Source organism: Ochotona princeps, chromosome 8, assembly GCF_030435755.1.
Source record: "Ochotona princeps isolate mOchPri1 chromosome 8, mOchPri1.hap1, whole genome shotgun sequence".
NCBI classification, from domain to species: Eukaryota; Metazoa; Chordata; class Mammalia; order Lagomorpha; family Ochotonidae; genus Ochotona; species Ochotona princeps.
This window is the reverse complement of record NC_080839.1, coordinates 26,845,667-26,865,290: the sequence shown is the minus strand read 5'-3', so window position 1 is coordinate 26,865,290 and position 19,624 is coordinate 26,845,667. Positions and strand designations below refer to the sequence as shown.

The window sequence follows — 19,624 nt, the reverse complement described above, 5'->3', positions numbered from 1 at the left end:
GTGATACATACAACACCTGTGCAATGCAGAATGCACCAGCCTCTGGGCACCCAAAGACTGAAAAACCCTTCAGCCAGGCCGGCTGCCAGGCCACGCGTGCCTCTGAGTTTTAATGGGAAGCAAAGTATCATACAAGTACAAACACATTTCAGATAAAACCCTTGGGTGGGGGGAACAAATCAAAAGCATAAAGCCCAACCAGTTCGGTTTCAGGTTTCAACTTCTCTGGACACAGCCATTGGACCGGTCCTGAGCCCACTGGGCAGGACTGCTGTCCGCTGCCCGCCGAGCAGCAGAACTCGCTGTGTCTTGTGTGAGGCTCAGAGCTGACGCATGCACAGTCATTCTTGACTCTTCCTATGCTACTGAGTTACGCAGTCACCAGCTTTCTCTGGGTCTTCTCCATCGATCTTAATCCTTTTCTTTTCTATTTCAACCTGTTACACAAAAGCAAAACATAGACAGCCTTAACAGGTGCAACACAGCACTGATGTCTCTTCAGCCCTACTTTTTACGCTGGCCAAGACTGAGACGGGCTGCGCTTTGGACAGACAGCCCGTCCACTAGCTCCTGTGCCAGCTGTCGGAAGGCACTCTGCTACCCTATTACACAGCACAGCCTCCCTTCCAAATCCTCCGCTCCAGCGTAGACTCCTCAAGGAGGCTGAACTGCTCTTCTCAAACACACGTCTCATGAAGTGTGTACAGACCAGACACACAGAGACAAGGCGTGGGACCGGTGATCCTCTCCACAGCTTCTGTACAGCCACTCTCTATAACACCAACTAGTCTGTAAGCCGCTTACCCGGGAGGGATGAACTATCTGTCTGCCCTTCATCGTTGGTCTCAACTCAGGAAAGCATTCCTGGACTGCCCAAATAAAGATGCCATGTGTCACTGCCTTCTGAGAATGTTTGGCTAGCTACTCATGTCTGTGTTCCCCCACTAGACAGCAAGGTGAGTGAGGACAGGAATCTTGCCTCTTGCTCACAGCTCTGTCCTCCCATCCAGAGAGGTACCAGCAGTGTGAAACCACATAACACAGGCATATGAAATGGAAGGTGACATTGAGAATCTGCCACCAGGTACAGATCAATTGGTAAATTCTAGTCACGCTAAAAACACTCTGCTCGAGGCAGACGCTTGGCACAGCATGTAGGATGCTGGCATCCCACGTCAGAGCCTGGTTTGAGTCTCAGCTTCACTTCTGTCCAGCTTCCTGCTCATGTACGCCTATGAGACAGCAGGTAACAGATCAAGTCGTTGGGTCCCTGATACCCAAAGTAGCAAGTTGGTCTGGAGCCAGCATTTTGGCAAAATGGGTAAAGCCGTTGCCTGTGATGCCAGCATCTCATATATGGAGTGCTCTGCTGCTGATGGTCTAGGAAAAGCAGTAAAAGATGGACCAGTGCTTGGGCCCTGTCACCCATATGAGAGCGCCAGGTGAAGCTCCTGGCTTTGGCCTGGGCCAGGGCTGGCTGTTGTAACTACCTAGGAAGTGTACCAGAGGATGCAAGATACTCTTTCTCCCCCTCTGTCTATTCTCAAAAATAGACAGATCTAGATTGAGTAGTTGCTGGCTCCTGGCTTCACAGTCTGGCCCAGGCCCAGCTTTTATGGGCATTTGGTTAAACATATGAATAGATGAGAGCTTGATGTCTCCCCATATATGCATGTATCTATATGTGTGCATGTGAGAGAAAGAAATGAAAACAATTTTTTGAAGAAACATTCTGTTAACTGATTTTGAGATTTTCATCAAAACTAAGTAAAATGAGCACATTGGATAGCTAAGCAAACAGTGAAGTGCATTTCGCGTGTAACACCCACATGCCTAGAGCTGTAGGTCAGATTCCCCAAGAAGCAGACTCTGACAGGGAGATCTGTGCCAGCAGAGTTCCTGGGGCATGCTGCCAGGCCCCCGTGCCTGGGGCAGGAGGGGTGTGGAGGCAGCAGCAGCAGAATGAGAAGAAACAAGTCTGGGTTGCTGAAGCCCGGCTGCTTCTGCAGGGTTGACTCATGTTGCTGTCAGGGGTTCTATTCCCGCCCTCCCATCTCTAGAGACAGGCTGACTCCAAAAGGTGGAACAGGGCATGACCTCGGGCAAGCAGCTCCCTCCAGCCAGGGCAACTCCTAGCTGCTGATGGCCTAGGTTCATTAGGGCTGCGTGGGCCACACAGGGCAGGTCTACACAGCATTAACTTTATTGATAGAAAAAAAAAATCACGGACCCACACATACAACATCTACACAAGTGGCCCAAAACAAAAAAAATTCTGACTGATCTTACCATATTTTAGGACCAGCAGTTGGTGTCAATGATGTCTTACATAGTCACACAATGTTTTAAAGGGAATAAACGGGTAGAAAATCAGAAATGGTCTTAATCGTCGCTGAGACTCAAGCAACCCATAGATTTTAAAATGCTATTAGAACGTGTGAAATGTTGTTCATGGGTCAGACAAAAAGGAAATACAAATAATTTTAACTTTAATCACTTAATTCAAGTGCACTGTCTGAGCTCTATTAATTCAGAAAATATTTTCAAATTTAGAAAACTTTTTAACCAACACCAGAAATGTCATCATTTCAAGATTCAATGGAAAATATGTGGCAGAGATTATTGATATATCTTCTAACCTTCTGTATCTATTAACCTTAAAGATAAGAAGGAAAACACGAGTTTAGAAAGACTTAAGTGTATTCTACTCTAGTTTAGCTAGCCTAATAATGCAGAAGAGCTCACGGTGATCACTTAAATTTTTCTTTATTCATTTTCATTTTGTTTGGAAGCACAGAGAGACCTAGGGATCTATCTGTTAGTTCACTGACAAAATGCCCTCAACCGCCAGGGCTGGCCAGACCAGAACTCAACTGGGTCTTCCACACCAGTGTCAGGAACCCAAATGTTACAGCCATCGTCCGGTGGCTCCCAGAGCACATTAGCTGGAAGCCGGGCCTGAATCAGAACAGGAAGGACACATTAGGCGCTCCAGCATGGGGTGAATGTGTCCCAAGCAGTAACAGAACCTCTGCCTGGCACATCTGCCCCGATGGTGAACACAAGCAAGTGACACGTCCCGTGCTCTTCCCTAAGGTTCACTGATACCTACACCCAGACAATGCTTCACTGAGTTGAACTAAACTAGGTTAAGTAACAAGTTTACTTCAGAAGTTTACAAGATTTCCTAGAACCTTCATTTAACATTAATTTGTGGCATTCCCTAACTTCTTTCTTCTTAAATCCTTCTATACAGGGCATGTGTGCTAAAAATCCCACTTTGAGCAATTTTATTCTAATATGATAACTTCCATCATATGCGCTTCTAGAACATTAACTTATCTTGAGTGTCCTATTTCCCTATGGAGAGCTGAGTTCTTAAGTATTCTCCCACATTCTCTAAATGAAGGGAAAGAGCCAAGCTCCATGGTGACCAGGTTAACAGGACAGAGCTCTTGCCTCGGATGTATAACCTCTGATGCACACACACACACACACACACACACACACTCAGTCAATCCCAGTTGGCCCGTAGCTCTGGAGGCCCCGACTTGAGCCCAGGGACTCCAGGTGTACCTGAATGTTGTAGCAAGCTCGCTGATGGACATGCTTCTGCGGCTGCACATCACTCTCCACCCCTAGAGATCGGACCATGGTCCCAGAGGCACAGGTGTCAAGCATCACAAACTGAACAGTAGCGAACGAATACCAGTCAGAGGGAATCTCCTGGTCTGACCCAAGTTCTAGTTTGCAGGACAGACAATGGGGATGATCAGGACCTTGGGAGAAAAAAACAAATATCAAACAAAGTATTTCAGAGCCATTGAACATGGTTCCTAAACACAGAACATCTATCTCTATAAGCAATACTATTAGTACCATGGTGGTGTCATTTAAACAATATTCCATTGGGGGCCCAGCGCGGTAGCATAGTGGTCAAAGTCCTCGCCTTGAATGCACCAGGATCCCATACGGGCGCCAGTTCTAATCCTGACAGCTCCACTTCCCATCCAGCTCCCTGCCTGTGGCCTGGGAAAGCAGTCAATGACAGCCCAAAGCCTTGGGACCTTGCACCTGTGTTGGAGACCTGGAAGAGCTCTTGGCTCCTGGCTTCGAATTGGCACAGCACTGGCTGTTGCGGTCACTTGGGCAGTAAATCATCAGATGGAAGATCTTCCTCTCTGTCTCTCCTCCCCTCTGTATATCTGCCTTTCCAATAAAAATAAATCTTTAAAAATAAATAAATAAAAATAAATAGTATCCCATCAAAATCCACAATTTTAAACTAAATAGAAGGGAGTTTATCTGAATTCCTTAAGTGTTGGCTTTAAAAGAAGTATAATTTCATTACTACATATCTGCATAAATTAACCCCTAAAATGTTTTCAATTGTTATAAAGTTTTATCTAAAATACAAAAGTAATATTTACACTAAGCATAATTGTTTGGCTACAATGTGCTTCAAACTTGCAGAACTATCTCTCAAATAGACTGGATAAATTCTTACAAGAATTCTCTACTTTTTATCTTATCCTACTATTTAGATAACACAAAGATAAACTTCACCCCCAAAAAGTCCATATTCCAAAAAAAAAAAGAAAAAAAAACCTACTTTTCCAAAATGAAACTTAAAATTTTGTATTTCACAAAATATTCTGGGTCAAGAAATTGCTTCCTGTAAACCAGACCATATCCCACCACTGTAATCGCATCCGTCCCTCTGCCTGCAGCAGGCCAGTGTGCACGGCGGAGATCAGCATCTGGACCTTCAACATGTCCTTGCCGTCTGTGCAGCATCCAGGCACTGGCCCAGCCCCAGCAACACAGGGCATCCTTTGCTTTTAGGTGGAATCATCAAATGTATGAGAACACAAAATATTTTCACTGTGAACACAGTAAGCGACTTGACACATGACCCACGGTCCTGTTGCAGTTTGTCACAGCTCCATATCCAACACAGCTGTCTTAACAAATGAGACAACACTCCTTGCAAACGCCAGAGTAGAGTACTGTACTGCTGACATGGTTCAGGGAAGAGCATTTTCATCAGACTATAGCTTCAGGCACAAAAACAAGAGTTTAAAGGATTTCACTTAATTCTTAGAAGATAAATTGCCCTTCATTATTTATAACCCGTTTTTTGTCGAAACACTAATAGACTTCTAAGGCTGTAAAAGGCCTTGAGAAGCCATCTAGCAGTGAATCAGCAGCTGCCCACTAGCTGTCTCCACCCCAGATGCCTCAAGGCCTGGTTCACTGCCCAGAGAGAGGCCTGGTGCGTTACCCTGTAGCCTTGCATCTGCAGTGTGGACACAGCAAGTGTGAGCACGCTTGACTCAGGCCTCGGTCCCGTTTCAGCACAGTGGGTACGCACATTCACCCTGGACCTCGAACGCCCTCAGCCCAGTCCCAGCTCTGCTGCTCAGAGCTGTGTAACCCAAGGCTCCCTGAGCCACAGCCTCCCCACCTGCAACCGCGGGAAACACTTAGAACGATGCTGTGAGGATGGGGCGGCTGAGACACAGCAACATTCTCACTCAGGACAGGCACATGGGTCATACAAGATTATTTCAAAAAGTGCTATTCAGTTATAATTCCAGTGTTATGTAACTACTAGAATTGCTTCAATAAATGTACTGTAGGTTCCACACATTTAAATGTGACAGTGACACTTAAGATGATCTGATTTAGTATGTTGTGTAGGAAAAATGTTTTGGGAAATTCTACCATGAATCTTAAAAAAAAAAAATCAAAGCCAAACTGAAGACCTAGTACTCCAAAAAAATGTTAGAATAGAGCATTTTTCCTTTCAGGTTGTTTTTTTAACTTTGTGAAACTCTAAACACAATGCTTAATAACATTTGATTCATTCACAAATTAAGAGAAAAGGCATGTGATTAGTCTGACCACCAGGGGGCACACGTGGGCTTTGGTAATTCTTACTCTCCCACCACAACTCTAACTCTTTAGGACAAGGGAGGCAAATCATAAAATGCAAGCAAGGTCTGGCTGATAGCCAGTCCTTCTTGAACAAAAATACCTCACATCTGAACTGAACTGTTGAGGGACTGAAGTAAATGCACAGTCGGAGAATGACATAGCGGGAGAGAAGGCAGCCAATGTATGATAGACCAAAGACAACCTGGGAGTCAGAGGTAGACCAGTTGCCAGGGGAACCTTTCCAGTTCTAAGGCAACATTTGTGTTTTTTGTTGACATGTGGGCATCCTCACTTGGCCTCAGTCTCACTCTCCCTCATTTTCCCTTTTTATCCTCCCTTCCCCCAATAAATCCTAACTCCTTTTGTTTTCCTTCATTCCATAGTAAGAATATGACTGGTAGGGCCCAGCGTGGTAGCAAGCGAGCTAATCCTCCACCTCTGATTCAGAGCTAATCCTCCCTGGCCACATGGGGGAGCCCTTCACAAATACCACTTTCTGGGCTTCACCGCCAAGTCTGACTGGTAGAGGACGGGCCCTATACGTGGAACAGGCCGAGTGTCCCTGACCCAAAAATCCGACAGAAGTGATTCAGATTTCAAGTGTTTTTAATTTATGGATATTTGCATTTAAACTGAGAGATCCTGGTGATGGGATTCAAGTCTAAAAATGAAATACGTCTGTATTTCAGACATACCTTGCACACCAAATCATTTGGTATAGAAAACAAAGTCTCACGGCATAGAATTTTCCAATGGTAGAGTCAGGGAGGGACTCAGTGTGTCAGATTTTCGGAATAAGGATGCTAGGCCTGTTTGTATTTCAAGCTCTAAGGATTCCAACATGCAGCCAAGGCTGGAAAATGGGCTTGGATTTTTCACAGGTGAATGGTGAGGGGCCCAGGCTATCTCAGCTAACAACACCATTACACACCTACTCACCAAAGCAACAAACCCTGAGCTGGGTCCTCTCCTGCCTTTTCCCCATCTCACATCCCTGCCCTATCCCCCTTCGCCCTGTTCACAATTCCCTCTGTACCTGTCACCTCCTGGCAGCCTCGCTCCCTGGCCTGTCCCCTCAGGATGACTCACAAGGTCTCAGGATGTGCTGGCTCTTCTCCCATACCTCCTCTGTTCCTAAACTTCAGCAGGACCCCTCACCCTGTCCCCCTTGGTGGAGTCCTCCTGACCTTGCCCCTCAACCAACAAAGCCTCTGCTCCTGCTCTGGAATCCCCACTGTGAAGGCGTCAACAGGCAGGAACTTTGGGCAAGTGTGGGTCTATCTCAGCTCAACAGGCTGAGTTCAGGCACGCAGCGTTCCCGCTTCAGGGTGTCTCTCCCATGCCCCAGCACAGAGCAAGAATAGATGCAGCAGGTATTTGTGGGAGGGATGAGCGAAGGAGCAAGCCTTCCCCTCCAGAAATGCTTGATGACTCCATCAGCTGACTACACCATCACTCCTGGGAAATGCACTGCTATCAACACAGTCATTTGCAAGAAGCGTTAAATGTTGCTCTACCCAGAAAACTGAGAGAAAGATCATTGGGATGGGTCTCAATTTGAAGAATCAACGTTGTTTCCAGGCCTGGGTGCTTAGTTTCTACTCCCAATGGGCTCCGCTGGTCCCTCTGTCTCCACCCAGACAGGCCAGCAGGCTGAACCTCCGGAGCCCCACTCTCAACCAAAATTCTTACTTCAAAACTACACAAAATCTAAGCTGACCTGTAATCCTAGTGGGCACCTCTAGAGCCCAAGGGAAAACCTGAGAGTTAGGTTATCCCTCTGGCCCCAGGGAGGTCTCCAGTGTCCTAGGGTCTCCTTGCTTTGCTTCTTGTTTAGTGAAGCCCTCTTGCCTAATGGTAGCACAAAGAACTTCCAGAATCGATTGTCTGGAAACTCAAGTCCTCCAAACTGGTTTCTCCTCCGTGAAGATAATCTAAGAAGTGTTTATGTTTCCTCTCCAGCCAAACTGTGGAACAAGGCACAAAGCATGACGGTGGATTATGTCCCAGAAGAGGCAGACCTGCCCCTTCACCCTAGTGTTAACCAGCAGGCTCGCTTAGAAGCCATCCACTGTGGGCATGCCCCACCCTGCCCCAAGGCCAAGGCAGCCCGGCCATGCCTGGAGCACAGTCAGGGCTGCCAGGAGGATGCTGTAGGACAGGCGTGAGTGAAGGACAGTGTGGCCATCCAGGAGGACTGCAGCCTGCAGTCCTGTCAGAGCTGGGGTCTGCTCTTCCTGTTCTAGAAGCCCACAAAGCCTTTGGGGGCCACACTCCCCACCCTGGCTGAGGCTCCTCCACCTGCTGGAGGAGGGGAGGCTTTGCTGAGGAGTGACTAGATGAATGTTCATTTGGGGAACTCTTAAAATATAGATAGCAATATAAGTGGTATGGGGAGGAGCTTGAATATCAATCCTATTTTAAAGCTCTGTTCTACCCTACACTCAAGGGTGGAGTAGCTTACTCTGGGACCACACCAAATAGCAATGCGTCCTCGGAATTCCTCAGCCTGATGGGAGCTTAGATTTCCCCACAGGATTAGAACAGCTGAGAGCTATTTGGAAACCAGGATCAGATCTTACTCATCCTCATCTTTACTCTCAGCACTTGCCATGGCACTTGGCACACAGTACGTGCTTAGAGTGGTCTGGTAGAATGAATGAACACATCAACTCACACCTCCCAATTCTGCCCTCAAGTCGCCTGCACAGCCCAGTGTTCTGTGAGGGACAAACTTAACTAGAACAGGACTCAGCCCTATTTGCAAATTTTGCTTTTGTGCCTTATTATGTTATACCCTACTTCATCATAATACTTCCTATTCTACCATCACTGTTATAAAATACATAGCATACGGGGACTGCCTCCTCAAAGCTGTGAACTTCGAGATGGGTTTCCTTAGAATATTTTTTTAATCATCTTGACTTTAATGCTTAGGTGGTGTCTACCCAATTCCTTTTTTTAAAAAAAAAAAGATTTATTTATTTTTATTTGAAAGGCAGATTTACAGAGAGAGGGAAATATAGAGAGAAAGATCTTCTATCTGCTGGTTCATTTCCCAAGTTGCTGCAACAGCCAGAACTGAGCTGATCTGAAGCCAGGAGTCAGGAAATTCTTCTGGGTCTCCCACATGGGTACAGGGTTCCAAGGCTTTGGGTCATCCTCTACTGCTTTCCCAGGCCACAAGCAGGAAGCTAGAAGGGAAGTGGGGCTGCTGGGACACAAACAAGTGCCCGTATGGGATCCTGGTGGTTGCAACGCAAAGACTTTACTCACTAGGCTACTGAGCAGGGCCTGTGTCTACCCAATTTTAACACAACCAGCTGAGATAGCCAAACGCGATGGAATGCCTCCTGGGACCAAGGCCTGGGTGACAAGCTAACTGCTGGAATCTCCCACTGGTTTGGGAGATGGCACTGGGACATAGGGCCGGCTGCAGTTTTTGCCTAGGTTTGGAGAATTAAGGTTCTAAGAGAGAACTGGGGGGAGTGGTTGCTGGGGGAGATGGTCAGTCTGCTGGCTTGTCCCAGTAGAGACAGAGGGGCAGGGGCAGCCTTTGGGACCCCATTCCTGCGCTCTCCGAAGAAACCTGTCTGGGTAAAAATGAAAAGTAGCTTTAGTCCAAGGAACAGGTGCTACAACCTAAACAGGGAGTGGCTCTGGCTGAGAAGACAAGCTCAGGGAGACTCAGGGATGAAGGGCCTTTAAAAAGATGAAGTAGGAGGGGCCAGCAATGTGGTACAATGAGTAAAGCCACCACCTTCAACACTAGCATCCAATATGATGCCAATTCACATCCTGGCTGCTCCACGTCCAACACCGTTCCTTGCTAACACTCCTGGGAAAGCAGCAGAGGATGGTCCAAGTGCCTGTGTCCCCACCACCCAAGGGGGGAGACCCAGCAGAGGCTCCTGGTTCCTGGCTTTGGCTTAAGTCAGCCCTGGCTGCTGCAGCCATTTAGGGAGTGAACCAGCAGAGAGAAGACTTCTCTCTTTCTCTCTCTCTAACTCAGCCTTTCAAATAAACAAATAAAATCTTTCCCAAAAAAGATCATAAGGGAATTGAGGCTATGTTAGACACATGTTTAGTGTTGCAGTGGTTGAGTTCATGTCAGGGAGCCCAACCACGGATGTTTATAAATCTTCCCTCAGTACTAGCCAAGCTCCACGAATTCCTAGCTGAAGATGGCATTCCTTAATGATATTAAAAGAAATGAAGAAGTTAAACTCATCTGATAGAAATAAATCAATGAGGAAATATGTAAGCCAGCTGTTTGGCTAAATGTTCCATCCCCAACCCTTCCGTGTAAGCGCGGTCTCATTTGATTTGTCAGCAGGTGCCTCTGCCTGGCTCAACTCAAGGAGGGGGTGAAAATATTCAAGGTGTTTCTCATGACAACCAACAGGAATTGCTGAGCATTTACTTGAATTTTTATCTGGAAGTCGGTCTATCTTCCATACCACAGCCCGGAAGGCACTCTCATATTTTGCTGACCCCACTGTGACCTGAATGACGGGTTCAGATTCAAGCTCATGTAAGCTTCCCAGACATGCCCGGCGGTTCATTTTGGCTTTCAAGGACTTCTGCCTTTGGAGATTCATGGTCCAGAGGGCCTTGATCCACTGGGATGGAACAGGGAAGTGTATTGTTACACTGTCACAGGACTGCAAGGGACTGGCAAGGGATGGCCTCTGGGCCAGTGGGGCCATGTTGATGAAGGCTTGAAGTTCCACATATGCACCCTGGACAACCACGACAGACTTCACAGAAAACGGGAGGTCGCTCCCATCATACAAGGTTTTGAAACGCATCAGCTCAAAGCGGCAGGCATCCAAGGGGGCAAACTTAATGATTCTTGATTGCTCAAACTCTTGTACTTTCACGCACTTATGAAAATGGTAGTCAAGAATATTGATTCCCCTTCTCTCTGTGTCTTTTTCAAAGTAGGATTCATCCAGTTTCTGAAGCTCAAGGTCATTCAAGGTTAGAAAGCACTCCGCATTCCCATTCACAAAGCAGAGGCAAGAGATCTGTGTTATCACTGCACTTTCAACCAGTTTTCCTTCTTCTCTGGTGACTCTACCCCAGAAGTGGTCCACAACTTCCACAGTCATCTCCTGCTCCTCATAGCTCCTTCTCGGTTTGGCCACGGCTGGCAGCGTCACCAGTTCCTCCTCCACAGTGGTCAAGAAGTCGAGGAAGTCATGGTACTCTGTGGTGCCCAGCTTCAGCATCTGCTCTATGTCGGCCTCATGAACCACTTCCGCCTTAGAGTGGTATTTCCTTTTTTCTGTGTAAGACACGTGCTCAATCTTCACCGTGTGGATCTTCCCTGCCACACTAAAGCTCTCCACTTTGGGTTCCGAAAGCCTACAATGCGGATCGAGCTGCAACTCTCTGAAAGGTCTCTCTAACCCTTTCTCATAGTACATTTGCAAAATGCCTCCAGGTAGAACTTTCAGAAAGATCGGTCCCCACTGCCGGGAAGACATCATGTTCTTCTTCTCAGGGATCCTCAGCATGAATGACCACCCGGAAGTGGGCTGGCTCCTGAAGAGCGTGTGGGGGACAAAGGCAGAGGCGGGGCCCTCAGTGTCCAGACACCGCGTGGATACACTCCCAAGTGATGACTCCCGATTCTCAGCGGACTGGAGATGTTCAAGCTTCTCACAGATGTAGCTGAGCGAACATTTATTGAGGCTTTTTTGGTAAACAGGTGTCTCCTTGTCTCTCAGTGAGAATGTCTTTCTGCTTCCCAGGGCCTCAAGGGTGAACTGGGAAGCACCGGATTCATCTTTCCAAAATGGACTAGAAAAAGCACAGTCCTCCCGAAAGTACTGAAACTGGGGCGCATCACCCTGGAACCTCTGGCTTTCGGTCTCATGAGTGCTAATTTCACTTGGAAGCCCTGCTTTGGGAGCTGGAGATGCATCTGTGTGGTCACTGGATAAGAGCGCGTGGGATGAGCAGGTTGGTTTGGGAGACAAAAAAGAGGAATCTGTAGTGAGTGGGCTGTTTGACGATGCTTCTGGTATGGGATAAAGCACGTGAGTCCCTGCTTTGGGGATACCAGGAAACCCTGGGAAGTCTTTGGTAGGCGTGGAAAGAGGGGAGTTACTTGGAGGTCCTGGGCTGAAGTAAAAGTCTACAATGGGAGAGGAGAGAGGGGTGCTGCCGGTAGAAGAGGAACCACTGGGAAACTCCTTTGGGCCGGAAAGGTTCAGCTTCAGTCCATTGGGTCTAGAGACACCTTGAGTCCCCAGAGGTAAACTCTTTGGCCTTTGAGAAGCTTGAAAAGCAAGATCGTCATCAAAGGTGACCCAGTTGCCTGGATTCATGGAGCACATCTTTGCAATCCAATGGTGGTTTTCACAAGGAATTGGGAATGTTGTCTCTGTTAAGAGAGAAAAACAGGAGAATAAAACCAAAGGGAAAACACGAGTTGCTAGTTGCCTATAGTTCTGAGAAGTAAAACACAAAAGCACTCAGATTTACAGAGTTATTAAGTTCAAAGAAATGCTTAAAGATAACAGCCCTTCGATGGCTGAATACATTAAGAAAAATGCAAGATCTAGCTACACATTGTTTACGTGAAATTTAAAGATACACACAGGCTAAAAGTAAAAGAACGGAGGATATCCCATGCCAGTGGAGTACAGGTTGTCACACCGGTATCAGACAGAACAAACTTTAAGTCAGACTGTCACAAAGACAAAGGACAGATTCACCAGGAAGATGTAACAATTATAAATATGTACGGCCCCAACATTTGATTACTCAAATCATGAAGTAAACATCAATAGAACTAAAGGGAGAAATGGACCACTATACCACAGCAGTAGGAAGGATCAACGCTCCACTACCAAAAATTAGGTAGGAGAGATGGCATGGTGACGCAGCACACTAAATATTCCACTTGTGGTACCAGCATCCCATATGGGCACTGGCTCATGCCCCAGCTGCTCCACTGCTTTTCTTTTTAAGATTTGTTTTTTCTTATTGGAAAGTCAGATATACAAAGAGGAGGAGAGACAGAGAAGAATATCTTCTGCCCAATGATTCACTCCCCAAGTGGCCATTACCACCAGAGCTAAACCGATCTGAAGCCAGGAGCTTCCTCCAAGTCTCCCACGCCGGTGCAGGGTCCCAAGGCTTTGGCCCTTCCTCTACTGCTTTCCAAGGCCATAGACAGGATAGCTGCTCCACTTTCCTGCTCCCTGCTTATGGCCTGGAAAAGCAACAGAGGACAACCCAAACCCTTAGACCCCCTGTGCCCACGTGGGACATCTGGAAGAAGCGCCTGGTTCCTGGCTTTGGATAGGTTGAACCTAGGTCATTGTAGCCATTTGGGCCAGTGAACCAGCAAATTCTCTCTCTCTCTCTCTCTCTCTCTCTCTCTCTCTCTCTCTCTCTCTGTCAGCCTTTCAAATACAAATAAATAAATCTTTAAAAAAATAGAGCATCTATCTAGAAGATCAAAAATGCAATAGAGGACTTGAACAACACAGAAGACCAAAGTGTACATATAGGTCATATTACAGTGCATTCCACCCACAGCTACATATCACACATTCTTCCAAAGTGCACATAAAACATTCTCCATAATAGGTCACACATGAGGTCACAAAACAAGTCTGTCTCTGTGTGTGTGTGAGAGAGAGAGAGAGAGAGAGAGGGAGGGAGGGAGGGAGGGAGGGAGAGAGAGAGAGGGAGAGAGAGAGAGAGAGAAAGAAAGAGAGAAATCTTCCTTTTTGGTTTGCTCCCAAATGACAACAGTTGGGGATGGGCCAGGTCAAAATCAAGAGCCCAGAATCCCATTCTGGTTTCCCACTTGTGTGGCAGGTACCCGAATACTTGTGCCATCTTCTGCTGCTTTCCCAGATGCATTAGCGAGAAGCTAGATTAGAAGTGCAGCAGCTGAGACTTAACCAGCAGTCACATGAGATGCCTGGATTATAAGCAGCAACTCAATGTGCAGTGCCATCTCATCAACCCCACAAAACAAGTTACCACAAATTTATTAAGACTAATGACAGTTTGTATCCTGACTGTTGCACTTCCCACACAGCTCCCTGTTCATGGCCTATGAGACCAGTGGAAAATGGCCCAAAGTCTTGGGACCTTGAACTCATTTGGGAGACCAGGAAGAAACTCCTGGCTCCTGGCTTCAGCTTGGCTCAGCTCCAGCTACTGCAGTCACTTGGGGAGTGAACCAGTGGACAGAAGATCTTTCTCTTTGTCTCTCCTTCTCTCTATAAAATCTGCCTTTCCAATAAAAATAATCCTTTTTTTAAAAAATAAATTTAAAAACATTTAAAGTTTTTAAAAAGAATAAGATTGAAATCATATGGATATCTTTTGTAACCACAATGGGGAAAAGCAATAAATCAACAGCAGAAAGACAACTAAAAAATTCATGAATATATAAAAATTGAATAATACGGGCTCGGCAGCATGGCCTAGTGGCTAGGGTCCTTGCCTTGATCCCATGTGGCCGTTGGTTCTAATCCCGGCAGCTCCACTTCCTCTCTATCTCTCCTCCTCTCAGTACATCTGACTTTGTAATAAAAATAAAATAAATCTTATAAAAAAATTGAATAATACAATCTTGAAAAAACCAGTGAGTCAAAAGCAAAAAGCAAAAAGCAAAATAAAGAATAATTTGAGAAAAAAATGAACATGAAAATAGCACTGTAAAACATGTGATGCAGTATAAAGCAGAATTCCCAGCGAAGTTTATAGCCACAAATACACACAAACACACACACACACACACACACACACACACACACACACACACGAAAGAAAGAGGCAAGCTCTTGGCACAGCAGTTAAGCCCCCACATGGCAGGCCTGCACCCCATATTGTAATACAGTATTTGAGTCCTGGTTCCTGCTTCATTCAGCAACCCACCTTCCTGATAAAGTTTGACTAGGGCAGTGTTAGATGACAGTCCAATTACTTGGGTACCATGTGAGAGACTGCAATTGGGTTTCAATCTTCTGCCTTTATACTGGCACAGCCCTGGCTACTGTGGGCATCCAAGGTGTGAGGCAGCAGGTGGATCTCAACCTCCTTTTCCTCTGTACCTCTCCCTCCTTCCCTCCTCCCCTCACTTTCAAATAAACTGAAAATATTCTCTTTCAAATAAAGAAGACTTCGAAGAAACAGCCTAATTTTATACCTCCAGGAACTCAAACTAGAACAAACCATACCCAAATTCAGTAGAAGAAAAAAAAATAATAAAGACCAAAGCAGAAAAGAACGAGATAGGAGCTGGTGCTGTGATGCAGTGAGTTGATCTGCTGCCTGCAACACCAGCATCTCATATCAATGTCAAGTCAAGTCCAAGTTTTTCTGCTGGGAAGCAGTGGGAGATGGCCCAAAACATGGGTCCATGCCACCCACATGGGAGACCTGGATGGAATTCCAGATTCCTGATTTCCGCCTGGCCTAGCCCTAAGGAATGACCCAGATGATGAAAGACCTCTCTCTATACATATTTATTTTTCCCTAGTCTCACTCCTTCTCTGTTAACACTGCCTTTCTAATAAATAAGTTAATTATAAAGAAATAAATGATAAATAACAGGAAAAAATGACACTGAGAGTTAGTTTCTTTTTTAAAAAGATCAACAAAATTAAAAAACCTTGAGCTATACTAAGAGAAGAGTCAAATAAGAAGAGAACTCAGTGAGGACAACTGATGCCACAGAACGAAAAAGGATCACAAGGGATCACGTGAACACTCACTCACCAACAAGCTTACAAGGGATAGGAACTCCCAGAAGCATTCACTCTACCAAGACTGGATCATAAACAAGTAGAAAATTTGAATATATAGATATATAGATATATACATATATATATATACACACAGTTAAACGGCTAACTTAGTCATCAAAAAGCCTTCCAGCATTCAAATGGATTCACAGCTGAATTCTGCTAAACATTCAGACAAAAACTAATCAAAAACATTAAAAGAAGAAGAATGGGATGGAACACTTCCAAAATCATTTTATAATACTAGCAAATCAAACACAATTGTGCATTAAAAGTATCCCACACCATAACAAAGTAGGATTTATCCCTGGGATGAAGCTTAACTCAACTCAGGGAAATCAATCAATGTCAAGTATCGCATTAACGAGACAGAAGACACAGTTCACTTGATGAACTCAATACATGCACAAAAAGCAACCGACAAGACTTGATAGCCACTCCTGATACAAACTAGCAATAGAAAGGAATTATCTCAATGTAATTTCCATATATGAAACACCCATAAAATTAGCATCATACTCAGCAGGGAAAGCATGGAACATTTTCTTTAATAACAAGATCAAGGCACTTTGTTAAACATAGTTCTAGAATGCCTAGCTTAGACAACTGGGCAAGAAAAGAAAGAAAACACTTTCAAATCAGAAAGGAAAAAGTAAACATTATCTCTGTTCCCAGAGTACACCAAAAAAAAAAAAAAAAACCAATTAGACTCAGCAAAGTTGCAGTACATAAAATCAACATACAAAAATAAGTTGTATCTTTCTATACCAACAATGAATTATTCAAAAAGGAAATTTAGAAAACAAACACATTATTTAAAAAAGCAAAATATCCAGAAATAAACATAACCAAATGAGTGAAACATAACCAAAAAGTACAAAATGTCACTGAAGAAAATTTAAATTTAGAGACAAATAAATGTAAAGACCTCACATGTTCACAGATTGAAAGAATTAATATTGTTAAAATGTTTATATTACTCCAAGAGACTCAATGTAACTCCTATCAAGAATTCAGTGACCTTTCTTCAAAGGGAGATAACAAAATCCTGTAACTTTTCAGAAATATAAAAGATTCCTAAATAGCCAAAATAATCTTTTAAAAAAAAAAATTTATTTATTTTTATTGGAAAGGTGGATATACAGAGAAGAGGAGAGAGAGAGGAATATCCTATGTCCAATGATTCACTCCCCAAGTGACTGCAATGGCTGGAGCTGAGCCAATCCGAAGCCAGGAGCCAGGAGCTCTTCTGGGTCTCCCATGCGGGCGCAGAGTCCCAAGGCCTTGGGCCATCCTCAACTGCCCTCCCAGGCCACAAGCAGGGAGCTGGATGGGAAGCAGGGCCACCGGGATTAGAATTGGTGACCACATGGGATCCCAGTGCGTGCAAGATGAGGACTTTAACCACTATGCTATCGTGCCGGGCCCCAAAATAATCTTAAGAAAGAACAAAGCTGGAGGTCTCAGACTTACTAACTTCCAAGTGTGTTACAAAGCTACAATAATCAAAACAGGGTAGTATTGGCAATAAAGATAGACATCTAGACAAATGTAACAGAAATATAATGCCCAGAAATAAAACTATGGCCAAGTAAACAGTCAAATGATCCTTGACAAGGGTGTCAAGATTCTGCAATGGGAAAAGAATAGTCTCCTCAGTAAATGGCGTTCAGAAATCTAGATAGAAGTAGATCTATATCTCACATCACACTCAAATACCAGTTCAGAATGGATAAAAGATCTAACCATCAGACCTAAATGTACAAAGCTCCTCAAAACACTAAGAGAAGTCTTGGTAACACTGGTCTTGGCCATGATTCTTGCAGATGGCGTCAAAGCAGAGGAAACAAAGCATTAATAGGCCAGTGGGAGGACAGCAAAGTCAACAGCTTCTGCCCCTCCCAGGAAATGACGACAGAGCAAAAAGGCCATGCACAGAGTGGGATAAAACACTTGCAACCCACATATCTGCTTAGGGATTTATATTCAAAATATAAACGGATTTCAAACAACTACAGGAAAACAACCCAATTAAACAGTGGGCAGACATTTCTCCAGAGAAGACACTGAAATTGCCAATGAGTAAATGAGAAGATGGCAAACTTTGAGTAATCATCAGAAAAATACAAATCAAACCTACAAGGAGATATTGCCTCAAATCTGTCAGAATGGCCATTATTAGAAAAAGAAGAAGAAGGTGGTTGAGGGAGAAAAATAACAAATGTTGGAAAAAATATGTAGAATTTAGAACTTCTGTGCAATATTTGGTGGGAATGTAAAACACTATACCCATTACAGAAAACAGCACATACAACCACATGACCCAGGGAATCGACCTCTATGCATTTATGAAAATAACTGAAAACAGGATCTTGAAGAGATATTTGGCAGCATTATCCACAGTAGTCAACCAACATAAACAACCTGAATACTCATTAGCAAGTGAATGGATAAGGAAAATATGGCATATTCATACAGCAAAATATTATCCATCCTTTTTAAAGGATGGGAGTTCTAGCCCAAGCAACCATACAGATTAACCCTGAGCACATGTGTTAGACGAAACAGGCCAATCACAGAAGGCATAACACTGCACGATCGCACTCATATGAGTTATCTGAAGTTGTTCGACTCACAGCAGAAAGTAAAATTTGATTGCCAGGAATCGAAAGCAGGGAAAAATAGGGAGCTGTTGGTCACTGGGTATGGGAATGCAGTGGTACAGACAGAAAGTTCTAGAAATTTGTTGTGTTTATAATTACATTCAACTTGCAGTGTACACTTAAACATATATTAGAAGGGTAGACTTCATGTTGACATATTTTCTAACTCAATAACTGTAATACTTTTGAATCAACCCAGTAAGTCTTTGAGTAATTATTTTGTAGCCAGACCATGTTAGTGGAAAAGATTTTAAAAATGTAATCTATAATAACCTCATAACCAACTGACAGCCCAAAATTATGTAAGGTTCATAGTTTAGAAACATTTTCAAATTTCTGATCTCATTTATCAAAATGACCCCATGAAGTATATATCATTATTCCAATTTGGTAGCTGAAAATTACTTGGGTTTAGGTTCATTGCTTGAAGTCACCCAGCCAGTAAGACATAGAATTAGGAATTTTTTTTTAAATAACAGGTTTTATTGAGGTATAGTTCATACACCATAAAACTCACCCTTTGAAGAAAAAGCATACAACTTAGTGGTTTTTAGTATCTTAGCAGCATTGAACAACAATCACTGCTATCAAATTCCAGGACCTTATTCATCATTCATAAAATAAAGTCTACATTTACTATCAATTACCCTCCCCTCTGTACCCCCACCAGAAATTCTCCTCTCCTTTCAGGCTCTGATAACCACTTCTTCGGTCTTTGTAAGCACGCTCATTCTGCACATTGCATATAGACTGGGTCAGACAACAGATGACGGTCTTTGTGTCTTGTATCTTTCACCCATCAATATTTTCAGTGCACATTCATGTGACAGTAATTATCAGTCCTTCTTTCCTTTTATGGTTGAATAATATTCCACTGTGAGAACTATATTGCACACTGGTTTAGCCATTCATCAGTTAACGAATGACATTTGGTTCACTTCCACTTTCTTTATGGAATAATGTGACCATGAACGCCTGTATGTTAAGTTTTGTGTGGTCATTTCTCTCCTGTACAACTGTGGAAAGATCTAGGATTGGGACAGGAGCCCCTTCAGCGCACTCTGATGGAACATAAAGCGCTAAAGCTGCTCTAATTCCATCATGGGCTGCCGAGGTCCCAGCACTAATCTGGGGTGGAGTCATGCAAATACTGGCACTGCTCTGTGGCTCGCCAGCAGTGCACTTGGCCTGTCTGGACATGCAGTGATTACACCGCAATGATATCTGGGTTTCCTTCCA

The 19,624-nt window shown here is 44.4% G+C and overlaps 1 protein-coding gene across 1 annotated transcript in view; it reads right to left on the bottom strand.

Moving 5' to 3' along the window:
* Positions 1 to 308: 308 nt before the first annotated feature.
* Positions 309 to 19,624, bottom strand: part of STON1 (stonin 1) — a 38,112-nt gene continuing 18,796 nt past the window's right edge. The window contains exons 2-4 of the mRNA XM_004590658.3: positions 10,364 to 12,334; positions 3,577 to 3,779; positions 309 to 437 (exon numbers count right to left, since the gene is read on the bottom strand). Of these exons, the coding sequence (XP_004590715.2) occupies positions 363 to 437; positions 3,577 to 3,779; positions 10,364 to 12,287 (2,202 nt within the window). The 5' untranslated portion in view covers positions 12,288 to 12,334 and the 3' untranslated portion in view covers positions 309 to 362. The remainder of the gene's footprint in view (positions 438 to 3,576; positions 3,780 to 10,363; positions 12,335 to 19,624) is intronic.